Source organism: Calidris pugnax, unplaced genomic scaffold (genome assembly GCF_001431845.1).
Source record: "Calidris pugnax isolate Ruff unplaced genomic scaffold, ASM143184v1 scaffold262, whole genome shotgun sequence".
Lineage (NCBI taxonomy): Eukaryota > Metazoa > Chordata > Aves > Charadriiformes > Scolopacidae > Calidris > Calidris pugnax.
Genome location: NW_015091043.1, coordinates 756463 through 775338, shown reverse-complemented (window position 1 = coordinate 775338; position 18876 = coordinate 756463). Strand labels below are relative to the sequence as shown.

The following is an 18876-nucleotide window of genomic DNA, read 5'->3' as shown; positions in this document are numbered from 1 at the left end:
TCAAACCCAGGGAATCCTTGATCTTAGCTGAGTCTCCACAACCACAAACTGCCTGTGATGGTAAATGAACTAGGTTCCAAGAATAAACAACAAAGGGAACCCAGAAAAAGAACAGACAATTGTCACCAGCAGATCAGTAACAGCAGTAGTCAGACATGGGTTTTGTGAACAGCGGAGATGCACCTCAAGCACTCCATGCACCACATGATTTATTAACGTTCCAAAGTACTGTCTCATTCTCCAGTGTCACTGCATTTCCTAACTCCATCAGTCTTCCAACTCAAAAGCAGTATCTAGGGTTTTGTGGGGGGCTCCACTGGTGCAACTTTCTTTGTCAGGAGAGGTGAATGTTTGCTTTTTGCTGAAACATGATGAACTGGGTGAAGAAAGTACTTTCTACCAGGGTGGAAAGAAGGACAACTTGATCTCTAGTGGATTCCAAACTCCTCTGGGGCAAATTCATTCACTGGAAGCATTTTCTAGTCAAAAAGTAAAACAAGGATAAAGCCATGCTGAGAAATTCACTGGCTTTTAAAGTTCTGTCATTATACTTCTCAGAAACTGAACTTAAAAGTACAAAAATAAGCCATATTTTTCATTTTTCCATGGTGTCTTTTATTTTCTTTAGTTCATAAAAGGACTTAATTCCCCAAGGACCACCTGAACATACCAAAATAAATACTGTGGCTTCTAAAAGATACAAAATGTCTTTTAAGAAAAATATTTAACCCAATATAGAATTATCTTAAAATAGCCTTCTAAAATTTCACGTCTTCTGTGCTTCAAATCCTTTGTGCACAAAAATTGCTCTGAAGATTTGGATGTGATGCATGGAAAGAGTAATACTGAAATCCAAAGAGAAATCAGAGAATCCATTTTAGAATGGATTACTGAATCCATTAAAATGGAATACTGAAATGAAGGCAAATTTTCTGCCTCTAACCTTACCAGTCCTCAAAGTGAATGACCATTAACGGCAAGTGAGGAAAAAGCTACAACAATTATTTGATGCTGCCAAAGCCATGACAACTTCTATTTTCTCTTTGAAGGAAAAGTTGACTTACTTTTAATTTGTGCCCAAACAGCACAGGACTGTGTTCTCACCTGAAAATGAAAACATAAAAATCACTGTTTCTCATGCGAGAAATTTATTGTCACTAACACTCTCTGTAAGAGCATCCTTCCACAACAACTGAATTTTATTACTATTGGGAATCAAGTTTGTTATTCCCCTTGTAGCAGCCTCTAGCTTGTCTGAAAAGATTATAAACTATAAAGGTAAGATTAGAGATACAGCTTTGACGAAAGACTGGCTCTAGTCTGTTAGATCACCACTCTTCCTTTCTTTCTACAACCTAGGCATGCAAGTGAAATGAAAGAATCTTTGAAGTTGCTTGGATAAGAATTCAGAAGTTGTGAAATGCTAAGATAAGGCCGAATATGCTGTATTAACTGGAGACCCACGTATAAGATCTATGTCAAAATATGGTACTTAATGGAATGTCTTTCAAATACTAAATGTAGGGTTTTTTTCAGTTATGACAACTTGCTTGGCAATTTCTAACAATTTTTATAGAATACTTATAGTAGTTAATGATCACAGGAGTTGAATGAATGTTTATCAGGGGTCTGCTTTTGCAAGTGTTTAGCAAGTTTGGGTTTTTTCACAGTAAGCTTTGGTCCCTGCAGAGCTTTTTTGCCCCGGCACTCACACATACACAAGAAGTTCTATTCTAAGTTTGACTGTCTACTCTATAATTACCGTGGAGTCTATTTTTGCTGTGCTTCTGTATATATGAAAGTGCATATAACTGACTTTCACTGCTAAATGACTTTCACAGACTTTCATAGAATACATACACGTATATTTTTTCATGCTGTGACAAAATGTGTATTAAGTTGCTCTGAATAAGAGTATGTTCTATGAAACTGAAGGCTACATTTTGAAGCATTTGCACAAAAGGACACAGGCTCATTTGCATGCGTAATCGTACTTTTGTGTGTCTGCATGCTGAACTGTGGAATCTCGGTGTTTCTTACGCTCATATTTTACAAGGAATTGTGTGGTTATTTAAAAAGACAAAACACTGACAAAGAAAATCCTCTTAGGAGAGGGAGAATAAAAACTCAAGCAAATGCCAGATTCTGGGGGCACTGGTGTTGAGCGCCACCATCTTGAAATAGCTACCTCTGTGGCATACTCCAGTTTGCAGGGAATCAAGTCATCTCCTGCCTATCAGAGAAGTTACAGAGGTCCCAGTAACCTCAGCAGCAAAGTTCACTGATCTGTAGTTTACACTAAACCAAATTATAAATCCCTTCCTCTGATGAATTAGCACCCTTCCAGACAGCTATCAGTGAAATTACTCCTCCAAATTCTTGAGCATCCATGGATCTGAAAGTCCATATTTCAACCTGTATATTCACAGCCAGCTAAACTGGAGACAAAAACCCCTTCCACAGCTGCACACTTAAGAGTTCTGGAGAAAAGAGAAAACATTTTGTCATGTTTTGCATGTACACTTTTCGATTAATAATAAAAACAACAACAACAATTTCTTATTATGATAATTAAATACTTTTGTCACAGTAATTTTGCTTCTAATTTTCCAAAAGCTCATCGCTTTATTCCTGAAAAGACTGCGTGTCGTCTTCACCTTTCATGGGCCCGCTCTTACTTCTGTTACATGCATAAAGTGTTTGATCAAAAAAAGCTGATGCTGACACTGAACAAAAGCTATGCTAAAGAAATTAAGTTTAAAGTCCAAACACCTTTTTTAGTTCTTTCCCTTCACTACGAGCCTTGGCTCTCTGCACAGCATGGAATCCTTAAAGTAATCACTGCAGATTAAAATAGGTACCAGATGGGTCTGAATTACTTAATTAGCAGTATCCCTCATGGAGAAGGACACTTCCAAATGTGGACAAGTTGTTCCACTTAAGTAATGTTTTTATGATAATGACAGTAAATTCTCATTTGTTCCCAAATCCTTTCTTGGTTTCCATCACCTCTACATTCCAACTGCCAAATTCATTAATATTAAAAATGGTAATTTCCACTATCTCTGACTTCCTAACTGCTTTCCTTGTATACCCTCAATGATCTCCTCAGATCATCTGACCACACTTTTAAGACATCTGAATGCTCTGCACAGATGACATATGCGTTTCAAATCCTCCACCTTGAAAAATAAACAGAAAGTAAAAAACACACAGCAGACACCTTTCTCAGGACCTCTAAATCTGAGCAAGGGATAAATGGATGTGGACTCAATAAAATGGAACAGCTCGCTTGTCTTAACTGTGTCCACATAATTTTATCTGAATTGGTTTTCCCACCCTTACCACAAAGAAAATATGCCAGGTATGTTGAGGAGTAATGGCACTAAGAAGTCAGAACCAAGGTACGATTTTGCAGCATGTATGATACAAACTGTACCATTCTCAGCATGAAGGGGCATGGAGCCAAAAGGAGCTCTGGAGGATGCCAGAACATTAAAGTATAATAATGAGAACGTTAGTGAGGAGTTTAATGACATATATTTCTAATGTGTCTGTATTCAAGTGGAAATATGTTCACAAGTAAAATACATCACAGAAATGCTGATTTCACATGTATTAATAATTGAAGGTCAATTAAAGAACAGATTTTTTAAAAAGCAGTCTTTAAAATATTTACTCTTTAATCCAAATTAAGTTAGTTAAGTAATCCGATTTTCAAAAATTCTCAAAACCCAATAACCCTCAATTTATAGTTCTGAATTTAACGTCTTAATACCAACAATTGCACAAAATACAAGGGTATGAGAATTGAAGATAAACCAGTACTTTTGGGCCACAGTTCCATTTCAAAGAAGCAGAGCTGGGAACCAAAGCTGTTTGATATTTGCAACCCTAATAATGATTTATAAATGTTGTATGTAATTCTGTGTACCTCATCAAGTAACAAAAGTCAGCAGGAAATTGTGTATTAAGGAGCTGATGCGTTCTAAATGGAAGAGTGACTTCTACAGATAACAGCAATAATATTCCATTAAATCAGTGGCCTAGAAAATATTTCTGGCAAATCTAGAGATAAAGCATCAGGAAATAATCTATATGTAAGTTATATTACTCTTTCTCTTTCAAGTAGTTTAACAAACAGCTGGCAGAGATGCATACGCAATCTGCACCTTTGCTAGAAAAGCCTCAACACAAGTAACAATAGGAAATGCTCCCCAGTATAAGAAAATATTGAAGGGAAAGAGCTAGGGAAACCAATGCATAAAACACAAGAATATATAAACTGAGTTCCAGGATGTATTTAGGAGTGCTTAAAGAGGCTAAACTTGTACACGTTTGACTCACTAACAGTCATGCTCCACAGAGTAAATTTTTCTAAAAAATACAGTTCGTTGTCCAAATTCCAGGGTATTTTGGGCTAACTTAACATTATTTATGAACTGAATGCCTTTAAATGTCACTTCTCTTATTCCCTCACACAATTAAAAATTTATGACAGACAACAGACTTGTATCAGGATCAGAAACCACCTCATCTGTGCTATAAAAACTTTGGGTTTATGTGACTATTGTTACAGTAGATGCCACACAAAACATATGCTGCACAGATTAGTAGATGCCAGTAACAGTTATTACATGTACTTGTTTTATTTCACTTGCTTTGGACTGAGGCAAAGTTACATTTCTTAATAGAAGCTGTTTTCACTTACCAAGATTTGGGATAAGGCTTCCAAAATTGTAGAGAATTATCTACAAGTGACTCACAGATCAGTTTTTGCATGCCTGCTTGCTTCATGCTGTATACACAAAGCCCCCAAACTCTATTTTAATCTTTTTGTGTGGCAGGGTGAGGCACTGTTCAGGTGTTTGTTTTTTTTAGTAGGCATTGCTTTGTTCTGTTGTTATTTGCATTTGATATTCAGGAACTGTATGCACATGAAAAGTCTATTACCTGGCCCATACGAGAGAAACTTCCTACTACTGACTTACATTATGAAAAAATTACAAGCTGTTGACCCCTCAGATAGATAAAGAGTGGAAAACTAGTGGCATAATGATGTCATGGGTGGCAAGACACTGGAACACAAAAACAGCCTAGGCGTACATTTTAGAAACTTTTTGTTTCTCATTAAAATACATATTTACTTTAAAATGAAAAAAAAAAAAATAAATGCTAGTAATATCCTTTATTCCACAAGGCTTTCCCAAGGGAGCTGGAGTTGACATTCATTGCTACGTGGAAGGTAACACAGATGATGAAATATGTTTTTCCTTGTCTTTTTGGAGAACTGGAATATATTTTTTTTTGCTATGAAATATTCAGTTAAAAATTAAAATGGATGCATTTTTTATTGCTAAGGAGTAATTTTCAGATTCTCATAGTAATCTCTTTCACTAAATTCTGGCCCAATAAAGACAGCTGCAATTACTGAGAGCAGTGATGGCCATTCTTTTTTAGTATTTTCCATTGTTTGCCTTTTGGAATCCAGAGTTGTTCCAACATTATAATGACATAAATATCTGTAAGGAATTTCAAGAGTTATTTAAAAAGCTTCAGATTTAATCTAATTCTGTCAACTAACAGATCCTTGGCAACATCATAAAAAAATTAACACAAAGCTATTATTTTCCTGTTTTTCCCCCAGCAACATTTCATTCAACGTATAAAGAAAAGGTTTTATATCCATTACCTTGTTCCACTCACTTATTATTCTCAAAAACACACAATACTCTTCTCCCAGCTTTAAAGGGGCATTATAAAACTTCCCGTAGTAATGTCTGTCTCCAAGAGCAATTGACATGTTATCAGCAACATCCTTCGCCCGAAATTCAGCTGCCACGTATCCTTTAGCATCAGTGGTGGTACTAAAGAAAGTTGCAGCAGCAAAGGAGCCACAAACAAAAGTGTTTTGCAAACCCAGAGGAAGCACAATCACTTGATAAAGACTAGAGTGAAACAAAAAAAGTATACGTTAGCCCTCACTTCAATGTACTAAGCATCAGACATTCATTAATTCACATTGTCTATTTGTAGCCTCGCAAATGTTTTTTATTATCAATATGTCCAACACAAACACTTCTTATACTAAAATATTTCTCTCTGTGTGGTTCACTGCATTTTGAATCAAAAGCACTGCATGCACAGCTTAGCACTGGTTCTCATAACATGCCCACTAACTTTACCTGTTTATTCATGTTCAGAAGAGCATCAAACTGAGTTATTGCAGGCTATTTCTTGCTCCTTACATCTAACACACAAGCTCACCTATGAAACAATAAATCATTGGGCTCTGAAAATGATTCTGAATTTCCCAGAAACAAAACTTCTTCTTTTTAAAGAAGGAGAGGACAAATACTATTTGTAAAAAGTTAATCAAATCTGCCTTCAGACCTCTCAAAACAATGTTTAGTCCATGGTATCCAAGCACAGGAAGACTAATTATTAGGGCTGTTACACTAGTAATTTCCTGAAACTTGTTAGCTTTCAAGTATTTTCTACTTTAGTGCAATGCCGAATTACAATGACCTTTTCCTGCTATCACAAACAGCACTTAGTAAGCTGTAAATCCTTTTTCTCTAGAAACATATTTTGGTAGCAATACACTAATATAAAAACAGTACTTCAGAATATGCATAATTATAGACATTGTTCACCACTTCCTCTGGCTCCTAGAAAACACAAATGTACTGGCTGCATGAATTTGCTGGAAAAGAAAAATCACATGGGTAGACCTCTACTTAGATCCATCAATAAAAATCTGCTGTGACTTCACTATGGATAAAGGAAAAAAGACCAAAATCAACAGTAAAAACTCAGAATTATCAAAACCAGAATTTTGTTCCAGAAAGCAGGGAAGAGTCTGCAGCCAAATATTACTCTGCTAAGGGAGGAGGAACTGGGAGTTACAGCTTAAGGTTTCACTAACAAAAATAATCTAACCCCCACAAAAATTTCCAATATGTAAGTAACATAAACCTGCAGAATGTTTTTTGAAAAGGTGAAGAGTTCACAAAACTCAAACCTGATCGGTCCATTTCGATCTTCCACTTTCCGGAGTCTGAGCAAGGGTGCAGAACCTTCTACTGCAACAAATTCTACATCTGGGAAAGGGGGATCTAAAAAGTAAACGAATACCAGTGCTTCAGAGAGGTTTTAGAAATATTTCAGGCATGAGGGTTACTAGCTATTTCCACCCCCCCCAAAACTTCCTCTGTTAACTGAGCTTCAAACCCCTGATGGCTGAAATCTGCAGGCAACATAAATAGTCTGGTCAAGAAAAGCACAGAACAAATATGTGCCTGGTGGCATGGCAGCCCCAACTCAAACCCCTGTATTGAAGCACATCTGCTAGCTGAGAAAAAGAAGAGATGCCCCAAAATTACGGTAGACTACACAGAAATTGGACAGGAAAGGTCTGTTGGAAGAAGCAGTATTATTTATTATACTAACTGAAATGGTCAAGGAGAATAAAAAGATGAAACGCCAGGCACACAGCCCGCTACAAGAAATAAAATGGTATGAATGAAAGAGAATCTATTAGTGCCAAAAGCACTGTGAAGAAAGCAACTTCCTTAGTTACTGCTCATGGTCAGGTAGCAAAATCCAGCCCCTTAAATTGGATTTCAATATGGGTACAGAGCTCTAATTTGTTTTAGGGGGAATTTGCATCAAGGCCAACACTGAACAAACATTTCTCCCTCCAATTTCAATGGCAATGATGACAGCTGCACGCAGAGAGAGACTGATGCTACGAGAATGGAAATTACCACTGTCAGCCTGTAAGCAAAAATGAAGAGTTTCAATGTGCACAACTGAGGGGGGAGGGTGTGAAGCACAGACACACCTGCCCCCAAAGTCTGAAAGAATTAGCATAGATATTTACATGTATTGCTACATTGTTTGAAAACTGATCTATCAAGCTTCTGATGTACCTGACTAAAGAGTAACAAATGCAGTGCTTGTATACAGAAAACCAAGCTTCAGGAGTAATCAATGTCATGGAGAAAAATAAAAGAAAACCAATGCATATTTGCTGAAGGTAAGTCACACCAGGCAAAATCTTGCTGAGATGCATGAATTTTTCAAACAGCTGATATATGGGTAGCTGCACATATATGTTGAAACATAGAAAACCATTAGGTTCAGCAGAAGAAAACAAGGCTTGGTAGAAAAACTGTGAAGTGTTAAATTGGGAGCCAGCAAAATACAGTATGCTGGAAGCAGAAGTACTGGCATGCAGGAAAGTTATTACAGGAGTTCCTCAAAGACTAAATAAAGTAACTACTAAGTCTGGCCCTTTGTTAATAATCACGGTGCAAAATCGAGGTGTGTACAGATGAATTTTGCTGCTCAAACAAATGTTAGACACTGTAAAACCAAAGCAGTATGGAGACATTATGTAAGAACTACTGAATCACCTTAACAGCTGTTGTTTTGCAAAAATGGGATGAAATTCACCAACATAAAGTACAAGATGATAAACTTGGGGCTACTAACCAGATTTTTTTGGCTTTTGAACTTAGAAGGAAGAGCATATTAGTACATCTCAAAATAATAACAGGAAAAAAAAGGGGAAAAGGCTGCTCTAAAAAGCTTCAGAAACAGATTTTTGTAACTAGAATAGTACTGCCAGAGGTTCAGAAGACCCTGGTTTGATCGTTTCACAGCGTCTGCGGTTCCAATCATCAGTCAAACAGAGCTAAGTGAAACCACTGCAGAGGATGAATACAAGAAAGATCCAAATAAAGGAGAAATTGTCTTATATAAGGGAAACAAAAACTTGTCTTTGTAGCCTACAAAAAAGAAATTTAAAAGCCTACGTGATGTCTGCTTTAACCAGATGAAACACAGGAAAGGAACAACTTAAGCACAGTATGCCCAAAATAAAGACAACAGGCCATGCAAGCATCCCTGGCAAGAAAAATCCTCCCATGCCCTTGGCAAAAACCATCCTCAAGAACCTCCTGAAAGCTTACCCAGCCAAATTAATTACTCTGGTAGTTCCCTTTACCACATCCTCTTTAAAACCAGGCTACGGGTGAACTACCAGTGAAGAAACCAGCTACAAATGTTTATGATTGAAAAGAGAAAAAGATTTATATCTAGCAAAGCCTGATTCTACACTGTTCTACAGTGGCTCCCCACTAAAAGAGACAGGGTGGAAAATCCTCTCACATAGTTTTCTAAATTAATGAAGTGAATTGGCTGCCTGCAAGAACAGGAAATGGGGCCTTCACAATACTTCTACAACTGCAGATATTGTAAAATGTAGAGACAGTATTTCTATCTGAGCAAAATAAATGAACAAATAATATCTGACAGCCAACCTTTATGTCCTTTGCACTGTGCAAACCTAATCAAATGGAATTTAAGAACTGTAAACCCTCCCTTAACTTCAGCGGTTCCTCAGCGCAGATGTTGCCAGTGAAATGGCAGGAAAATCTGACAGGAAAATCTGTCTGTCAGGGTAGGTTCATCTGGTACATTTCTCCTATCTTCCTTTCCCTTGGCATCCAATACCACCAGGAGAGTAAATTCTCTTGAGGATTTTCCGATTTCCAAGAAAAACTTGGGAATTTCTTCTTTAATGCCAGCCAGAATGTGTATTGCAGGCAACAATTTTGCATCTTTTTTCCAGATAAGCAGTGCAAGGGGGAACAAGGGACAAAAAGACTGCTGACTAAGTTCCTAAGGATTACATTTTTTTATTTTCTATAATTTGACATGAAAAATGTAAAACATGAAAAGAAACAGCCATAGAGCAGTGACAGCCACAGGAAGTGGGCCAAAGAGAGCAACATCACTGCTTTTAAAGCTTGGAGTCTCTTGCCATTTTCAGTTGCTGGTAAAAACTACTAGTTACTACAAACATCAGGCACACCAAAGACAATCTGCTTGTTTTACAAAAAGTGAACAACCTGCAACAATGTGAAGTAGCAATAATAATACTAATAATAAATGAAAGAAATGGATGTCATTTTTGCTTCAGTGACCAGAAAGGAAACTTGGAAGCTGTTATTCCATATGCAGTATTTGGCCACTATGAACTTTTATTAAAAGAAGCATCTTTCCAGAAATTTAACAGTTTTTTTTAAAAAAAAAGTCTGCTGTGAAGTCATAATTATTTCCAGACTTAAAAATCCACATGGAAAAAATACTAACTTAACACCATCTAGAACAGGTGGAGGGAAAGGGGGAATGCTACAGAGAGATGAGGATTTGCACTAGGTGGGCTGTGAGAAGAAAGGTCCTCCACTCCGTTCAGGTGCTGTTCGCACCTTGCCTTTGTTAAAGGTTTTTACTTTTAAGCTCTTCATCAGCAGAACAGAGTAACATACCTGCAGCAGCACCAGGAAAACACCGAAGAACATAGCCAGAAATGCAAGCATACCCAGAGATGGTCCCTTGTCACAGCAGTGCTGTGTTGCTAACACTGGGATGTTTCCTACACAGGCTCATTTTCTACAGTAAGAATCCACTGGCTGAGTCTCCCTCTGAACGTGAAGGTCACAGGCAAGATGTGTAGCCAGGAGGTGCCAACCATTGCAACAGCAGAGGGAAACAGCACCTGCCTCATGCTGGAGCAAAAGCCTGCTTGGGTGTTAAACTGTAATCATGCTCTTCAGAAAGAGCTAGCGTGTTGGAACCAGTTTACTGATAGTTATCATGAAAGGATTTCACAACAGAACAGCTACGTTTCTCTCTTTAATCCTGGAAATGAGCTGTTCACTTCTTGTTTTAAAGCACTGTGTATTGCCAGTACTGTTTGCTGCTGCCATTTGAGGACTTCAGAAGTAAACAGCTGTAATACAAGGAACGTGAGCACTTTTATGACATTCTGCAGTAATGATAACAGCAACATTTAATGCCTGTCATCTGACTGTTTGTACAGCTCTGAAGCTTTAACTCTGGACAACACTTACCTTGGAATATATAATGCAGGCAAGAAACGTTCTAAGTTTCCTATACACAAATATGTCAAACATTAATGCACAAATACATTTCCATTCCATCCTATATATGGATATGTACAAAACCTGTTAAACTGATAGATTTGTACCTTATTTAAAAAACATTGCTGCTTGGTGCCAGCATAGCCCTCTTTATATAAGGCTTCCCTTCATCATTTTGTGCTAATGATAAAGCTTTAAAAATAATAATGGAATTGAACCACAAAGTTCAAAAACAGATGGCAACTCTTCTTCCCAAGTTCAGGGAAGTCAAATATTCCTCTACAGCAAAGTTCTAACTGAAACAACCCTTTGCTGCCATAACACCATTTGCATGATCTTCACTTCCTGCAAACAGGGATGTTTTTAATGGTTATTTTAAGGGCTTTATGTATAAAAAGTTTTTTTACTTATTTTTAAAACAAGGAAGTCAAGAACACTGCTGTAAAATTAAAAAAAAAAAAAATTAAGGTACCAATATTGATACAATAAACAACTGTTTTTACCATTTGTATTACTGTCTGAAGAGTAATTAAGTTTACATAATACAGTGTAATTGCTTTAACAAAGACTGAAAAGTGATTTTTAACTTGGAGAAAGACATTTCTTAAACAAGGGAGGGAAGGAAGGAGGTTGAATAAATCAAGCCCACATCTACCGAAAATGACCATTTGAATCTTCTTTAAAGACTGTATGTTAAAAATGGAAATACTAGCAAGGTGAATGTATGACCTGTTCATGTATAAATCCACAGCTCACAAGAATTTATGATCCTCCCCACTGCACCATATTCTTACATAATTTTTTTCCATTTTGCATTTCATTTTACTTAATGCTAATTACACTTAACTATTTAAGGACAACGTAAACGCTGATGTAGATACATTGCTATAAATTTGTAAAGGACTACCTGAAGCAATAATAAACAACTCGCAGTTCAGACAGACAGAAAAGCCTAAAAATGCAAAGAATTTGCTCAGCATGTAAAGCACTGCACATAAAGCACAGACTGTACCACCTATAACAAGCGCTTTGTAAACAGCATGATAGAATTGATCAGAACAATGATGACTTCAAAAATATTTATGAAAAAAATCTTGCTATGAAGGAAAAAAACCAGAGAAGTAGAGTTCATATGAACTTAAAAAGCATGCATTTGAATAGTCTCTGCATAAAAATACATAGTGCATGCATGAACATATGTACGAAGGTGTTTAAAGGACTGGCAACTTACTTCCTCTCTACATTAAAAAAAAAAAAAAAATCATGTTCAGGTTTTAATCACTCCCCTCTCCCCATTACATAAATCAGAAACTCCCATCTTTGCAATACTCATGGTCTGAAGCTGCACACTGAAATGGGCTGTCTCTCTGGAGGGACATGATGTGCCCTCAAAGTAAGAGCTGTCAGATCACCACATTTCCAACAGTCTTTCACTTCCTGACTGGAAAGTAGATTTGGGGTTTCCCTCCTTTTCCAAACCTTAAAGAAGTCCCTCTATGAAAGAACAAGTGTAAATTTTTTCCATCATACAACAGAGCAGAACAATAATTTATCTTTTATGCATGTGTGTGTGTGTGTTTGTACATCCATGGGTGGGCAAACAAATTAGACATCACAACCTGATCTGTAATGCAGTGAGCTTTTCACATACTGAGACAAAAGTGCAGGGCTCTACAAGAGTACACTTAGTGTGCGATGGAATTAATTCTTCTTATTCAAATCACTTTCTAGACTCCCTGCTTGTGAGTCTACTTTCTGACTAACGTGTTCACACAAAGACAGAGAGGATACACACACACAAGAGTATGTGGCCTGCAGGTATATCCTGCACTAAAACAGAAAGAATAGCAGATGAGAAACAAACTACTACAACTGCCTAAGGTACACAGGCTTGAGATCAGACCTACCCGAACTCACTGGAAAGTGCATGTACAAATATGTAAGAAATGGCAGCATGTAAAAACTGTAAGCGTAGAACGAACTCAAAATACACCTTGACTCCAACCAAAAAATCAAGAGGAGCAAGAGTAATGAGAAATCATCACTGAATCTCATATGAATTATTTTACAAGAAGAAAATGTAATCTAGCATTTCAGGCACAGAAGAGCTACTTCTAATGTCCAGAAAATTTTCTGTCTGGTAAGTATGATGTCTTAGGTCACTGCTCTAAAATAAAAAAAAAAGCTAGCCAGACACTGAAATAAGTAGGCATTCGTGAACTTCCCGAAGATCAGATTTTGGTCACATCCATCATAAGAACATATCCCAAAGCAAAGCTTGCAAGCAGATTCAAGTATCAGTAGTATCTTAATACTGAAACCCAACTGAAAAAGTTATTCAGGATATTAAAAGCAATAGCCAAAGCACTAGCTCTTTCTCTATTATTCTGTTTTTTGCACACTAGGAAGTGATTACAAAATTCAGTCTTCTTAAATTCTTATATGAAAACAGATAATGAAATTAAGAACAATGCCTGTTTGAGCATGCCTTAATAAATGATCTTCAAAAAGTACAAGGAACAGAGCCACGTGTAACTAGTGTAATCCAAACAGAAATTATGAATGAGAAAGTACACCCACGAGACACTCCTTTCCTCCCTTGGAAAGAGACACAAACTCCCTTTTTGCTTAAAAGACAATCTTGCTACCATCTTTTTACAACTACAATATAATCACTGCCTAATCATTTTTCTTAATTGACTCAATTTCCTATCTCAAGTAGACAGGTGCTGAGAACTTATCTAAAATAAGCTAAGATGACATGAAAGACTGTGTAAAACACCTGTTACTGGAAGTATGAAAGCAACTGAATTTCAATGATCCATGAAGCATTTCGTAAACTATATTTAATATCCACAAGATGATGGGCAAAACCAACTTTGTGATCATCACAGAACTATTTTTAAAGAATGCTATTTGCCTGGTAGAAAAGCCGGCTTTTAAGTCACAAGTTCTTGTTTTCTTTAGTAATACTATGGATATAGTATTCCGTCATTCAGGAGGTACATAGATATAAACATAGATATTCAGCATATAGAAGTAGCTTTCTTAACATGCACTTACAAATCTTCTTTTTTGGAAAAAGATCCAAACAGATTGCTAGCATTATACACGCTTAGCGTATTCTGCAGAAGTCTTTCAGAATTTACAGAGATGACTACACTTGTCAGGAAATTAGGCCTGTTAGGTAGTGGTCAGCCAACCGTCTGGACATGTCTCTTCACAGTAGTTGAAACTCCACAGTTAAGATTTCCCAAACTCTCAGAATGTGTGAGGTGTGTGGAAGTGAAAGAGATACAAAACCTGGATTTGCCCCCAACTGGGGAAACAGACCAATTGGCTGTATATTCGCTAACAGGATGCCATATGAAACCTTATGATGAGGCCACCTCCAGTACATCAGTACATCAACAGTAAAACACTTTTCTAAGTCTGCTTCCTTATAGTCTCTGTGCTTAACATATATCTTGTATGTATACAGTACCACTTAGCCAGAAAACCCCCAGAGCCAAAAAACGCTTTTAAGACTTAAACTGATCAAGATCACTCCACTCACCATGGAAACACAATCATCTGGTTTAAAAAATACATGATTATGAAATAACTGGACAAATGAAGAAGCAAATTACACACCCACTTGAAAATTATAATTAGTTTTTATATAAATTAAGTTGCTTGTACAGATAATGCAATTGCTGAAACATAAGAGGCAAAAGTAAAGGGACAATGCTAGGAGAATTACTTTAAATGTATACTTTTCATTTTAGATAAGCTGAAATAGAAACAAATTTAACATCTTGTTTAAATTATCATATTTGGTGAGCTTTGCAGCATGATCGCTTTTGGCTTTTTAATTTTCACTTAATTTCAATTGCAAAAAGACCCACTTCTGTTCTTTGGCTTCCGTTAAAAAAAGCACAACATGGAGTGTTTGCATGGCAAGTTTTGGGTGAAGATTGCTAATGACAGAGAAACACCTACCTATTATTGCTCATTAAAAAAGTAACTATCAGATATAAAATGGCTTGTGCAGCAGGATCTTCTTTCAAAATAGAAATGACCTAACTTTTATGTGAAGACCTTTTCTGGGGCTATGCATATGCATTTGTTAAGCATGAGCTCAGCAGAGAGGGAAACATGCCAGCTGCTAAGGCACAAATACCACTTCCCAAGCACCTGCTGCAAAGTGTTCTCTAGAGCTCTGCTGAGTAACTGACCTGATGCAATCCTGCAGAGTTTAGGAAATATCACAGGATGTCAGTGTACAGACTTCCACCTTTACTGTGAGCATGTATTCAAAAATTATCTCAGTCAACCAAATTCTGAGACAGCTTACTAGTTTTTACAAAGCTACATGTATTCATGAACTCATGGACTCTAGTTTTGAGTGACAGCTAGGAAACTTCTGGAAATGAATTATCAAATCATTACTCTAATTTCATTTAAAAAAAAAACAAACAAAAAAAACAACCAGTACTGAAACAGTAGCTTTGGAAAACAAGAAATGTTTTCCTTTCACAAAGCTTAAAATCCTTAGACTTATTATTAAATTTCAAAACCACCACAAAGCTCATTCTTTGAGAGCAGTCAGAAGAGAATTGGTTCCATCTAGTGGCTGAACAGAGTTATACACACTCAGACAGCTTCAATGCTTTTTTAGTTATTTCAATTTGTGGCCCCAACTGGAAGAACGAAACCAGCACCAAACACTGCACTTCACAGTGTAACAATTAATAACCTAATCAGAAAGTCTGACAGTACAGGGATGCCCTCCCCTATATATGAATCTTGTGTCCAACCCACCAAACTATCTTTCCCCTGCTGTGCCAAAATGACACTTCAAAACACTGTACCCCCCTTTCTCTCCCCCTTCTGCTGCTGGATTGTCAAATCTACGAAATCTGCGAAATCAAACAATGAACAACTTTGAGCATGGAAAGAGCTCTTTGCCAACCCAGCATACCACACAGATCAACAATGCTGTTTCACTTGAGCTTTGGGGACCCAACAGATGCTTTGGGAAATTTGCAAAATAAATGGCAGGTCTTACCTGTGATTTGTGTTGTCATGGAAATGAGCACTGAAAAATTCAAAGCTACCATGGAAATACTAACAGAGTAATTGGTGCCTGGCTGCAAATCAAAACAGACTTCTGGAGCCTTCTCGTGTGTGGTAAGGTTGAAAGTCATTTCATGAAAGAATTCCTTCTGATACCAGCGCTGGCCCTGCACATGAAACTGCAACCAAACAATCAAGACATAGAAATTGCAATGTTTTAATGTATCTGCATTCAGTCATGTTATGTCCAAGTTAGAAAAAATAGCAGAAAAACACCTCACTGCATACAGAGTACCAAAAATGTTGGCACTGACAGTTACTCAAATTCAAATGCTTCCAAAAATTGATAAGAACTTCAGTCCCTCTTGATCAGCTGTGACATTGTCCTAGTTCTTTCAGTTCTCCTTCTCCTAGTCTATCCTCTTTTTTTATTAGTAATTTCCCCCAATTCTTGATTTCCTGCTAACATACAGGCTTCCAGTAATAGTGCACTTCCACTGTATTATTTCCTCATAGCGCAAAGTGAAGAGTTATAAATGTAAGCTCACACAAACACCTACCTTTCTGGTTTGACCCTGAGGATCAAGTCAAAATCAAGTCATTTTGACTTATATCAAAATGCCAAGTACCCTCCAGGATCTGCCTACAGACAGCTATGTTTCCAGGCAACTTGACAGAACCATGGCTGGGTTTTGTGTTTCAGGTGGATTTTGTATGTGTTTGTTTTGTTGTTAATGTTCCAAATAATCACGAAGTTATTAACTTAAGGCCTCTCCTGTTAACTAAAATCATTCCACTGAAAACTAAAATGCTTGCTGTATTTTAATCATGTGCTTATTTTCCTTTAAATACATACTATGCCTTTAGATAGCCTCTGAGCACCTCTTGGCACACAGAGATTTGAGACAACAGCAGGTGGTCAAGAGTCAGGCAGATCCAAAAATGTCCTGCTGGGAGGAGGGAAGACTGAAGGCATGTCACAAGACAGAGTGGGATTGGAACAGAGTTGTCTGAGGCCTGAACATGACAAAGTTGGAAGTACAGTTAAAGAGGGCAAAACAGAGTAGAACGGGGAGGGGGAAATAAGCAAGAAACAGGAAACTACAAAAAAGCATGGTGGTTTCTTTGTTTTTTGAACTTACTCCCTGGGTTTTCATGACAGACACCATTAGTATAAGGAACGCTGTTAGCAGTGAGTGTTTGAAAAATTAGATCTTTTTTCTACATAGGTGACTGATATAAATTGTTTTCTAGATTCAAAATACAGATTGTCACTTACTGAGTATCTGTCTTCAACATCAGTTCCCCTGACACTTCTCCGCCATTTCAAGCAGGTCTCATTAAAAATTACTACATTATTGAAAGCTTCCTTTACTGTAGAGACAATAAAAAAGGGAACAACTTATTACAAGAACTTCACTTTCTTCAACTTAATTGAATATGAACAGCTGAAAATAAAATTAAAAAAAGGTTTTTATTTTAATTATCTTCTAAGAAGGAGGTAAAATCTCATTCCTTTTTGAATGAACAAACACAGTAAATAAAGCATGAACATGTTCCAGAGAAAACGTCTTTTGGATAAACCCAAGCAGGCTACTGAGGAAATCAAGATAGGACTTATTTGTCCAGACCTAGAGAGGTTACAATAACAGAAAGATCCTGAGGTTCAGACCTTCCGATGGAAATAAAGTTATCATAGAACAATTTGTCACAGTTGATGCCCTTTAGGAAAAAAGCACATGAGAAAAAGCATTTTTGTGGATTCTAAAGGCAATTATTTCTCAAGGTCTGTCTCATCAGAATTAGTATGTCAGAAGGCAAGCTTAAAGTTTCCATGACCAAAATACTTCAGAAACCTGCTGTTAGAAAATGCCTTCTCTACAATTACTGAAAAACTGCCAGAACACTGCTCATCACTGCTCTAAACATAGGAACATTATCTATAACTTTCATGTTACTTAGATTAGTATCACATAACTCAGCAAATTCTCCCACAGGCAGATAACCAGTTTTCAAGGCATGGAATGGAAACCAGTGGACTGAAATTCTGGCATGTAGCCAGGAATGCCACGGCACCAATCCTGCTTTGGCCAAAAGACAAATCCTGAAGGAGCAAGTTTGCCAAATCTTTCTGAAGGGGACTTATTGCCACCGCTCTGTTTGCTTAGACTCATTGGCCACAGTTAGCAGAAAGGAAAACATCTTGCAGAAAGAAGATAGTGATGGTGGCTACATGTGTGTTATCCTGTCTGCTGGACTCAAAACAGTGAACTCTGCAGCACAGTAAGGTCTTCTATAAGCACAGAGAATGCGAAGTACAACCTACCCTTTGTGTGAACTGCTACCGTAACTGAGACAGTGATGTTTTTGGAAGAGATGGTAGTAATATTCACCACGTAGTTACTGCCAGAGCTGAGATCTAAACACACCTTTGGATTATCTTCACTTGTAGTGATGTTAAATACTGCATCTTCTGAGAATATCTTCTCATCCCATCTTTTGCCCAGTATGTGAAACTATTGAAGGATTAACAAAAACAATGGTTTATTTGGTTGTGGCTCTCAAAAATTCAGAATACTAGTTCAATTAAGCCTTGAGAACCTAGGATTACGTCTGTTTTGACCTCAATCAAAAAAATAGGCTTGTGACTCACTGTTTTGGTGAAACAAGATAGCTTAATAAATTAGATATTTAGTTTTTTCTGACTTATAATTATGAATATTTTTCCATATAGTCCTAAAATAAATACAAGGAATCTGTAACGGAGACCCTACAAACACCTTCAACACAAATAGTAAGCTGTAAGTAAATATTCTTTCTTCTTTACCGCACACAGATGTAAACTACATCTGCTTACTACTTT

The 18876-nt window shown here is 37.1% G+C and overlaps 1 protein-coding gene across 7 annotated transcripts in view; it reads right to left on the bottom strand.

The window, feature by feature from the left end:
• SUSD1 (sushi domain containing 1) overlaps window positions 1-18876 on the bottom strand; it is a 44294-nt gene that overhangs the window by 5982 nt on the left and 19436 nt on the right. For 3 of the 7 annotated variants that reach the window (XM_014956438.1, XM_014956437.1, XM_014956439.1), the window contains 6 exons: window positions 18340-18529; window positions 17293-17387; window positions 16006-16192; window positions 7025-7118; window positions 5693-5948; window positions 1065-1104 (listed from right to left, as the gene is read on the bottom strand). In XM_014956438.1, coding sequence (XP_014811924.1) covers window positions 1065-1104; window positions 5693-5948; window positions 7025-7118; window positions 16006-16192; window positions 17293-17387; window positions 18340-18529 — 862 coding nt within the window. The remainder of the gene's footprint in view (window positions 1-1064; window positions 1105-5692; window positions 5949-7024; window positions 7119-16005; window positions 16193-17292; window positions 17388-18339; window positions 18530-18876) is intronic. The other 4 variants (XR_001413634.1, XM_014956440.1, XM_014956441.1 and 1 more) reach the window with 4 other exon arrangements.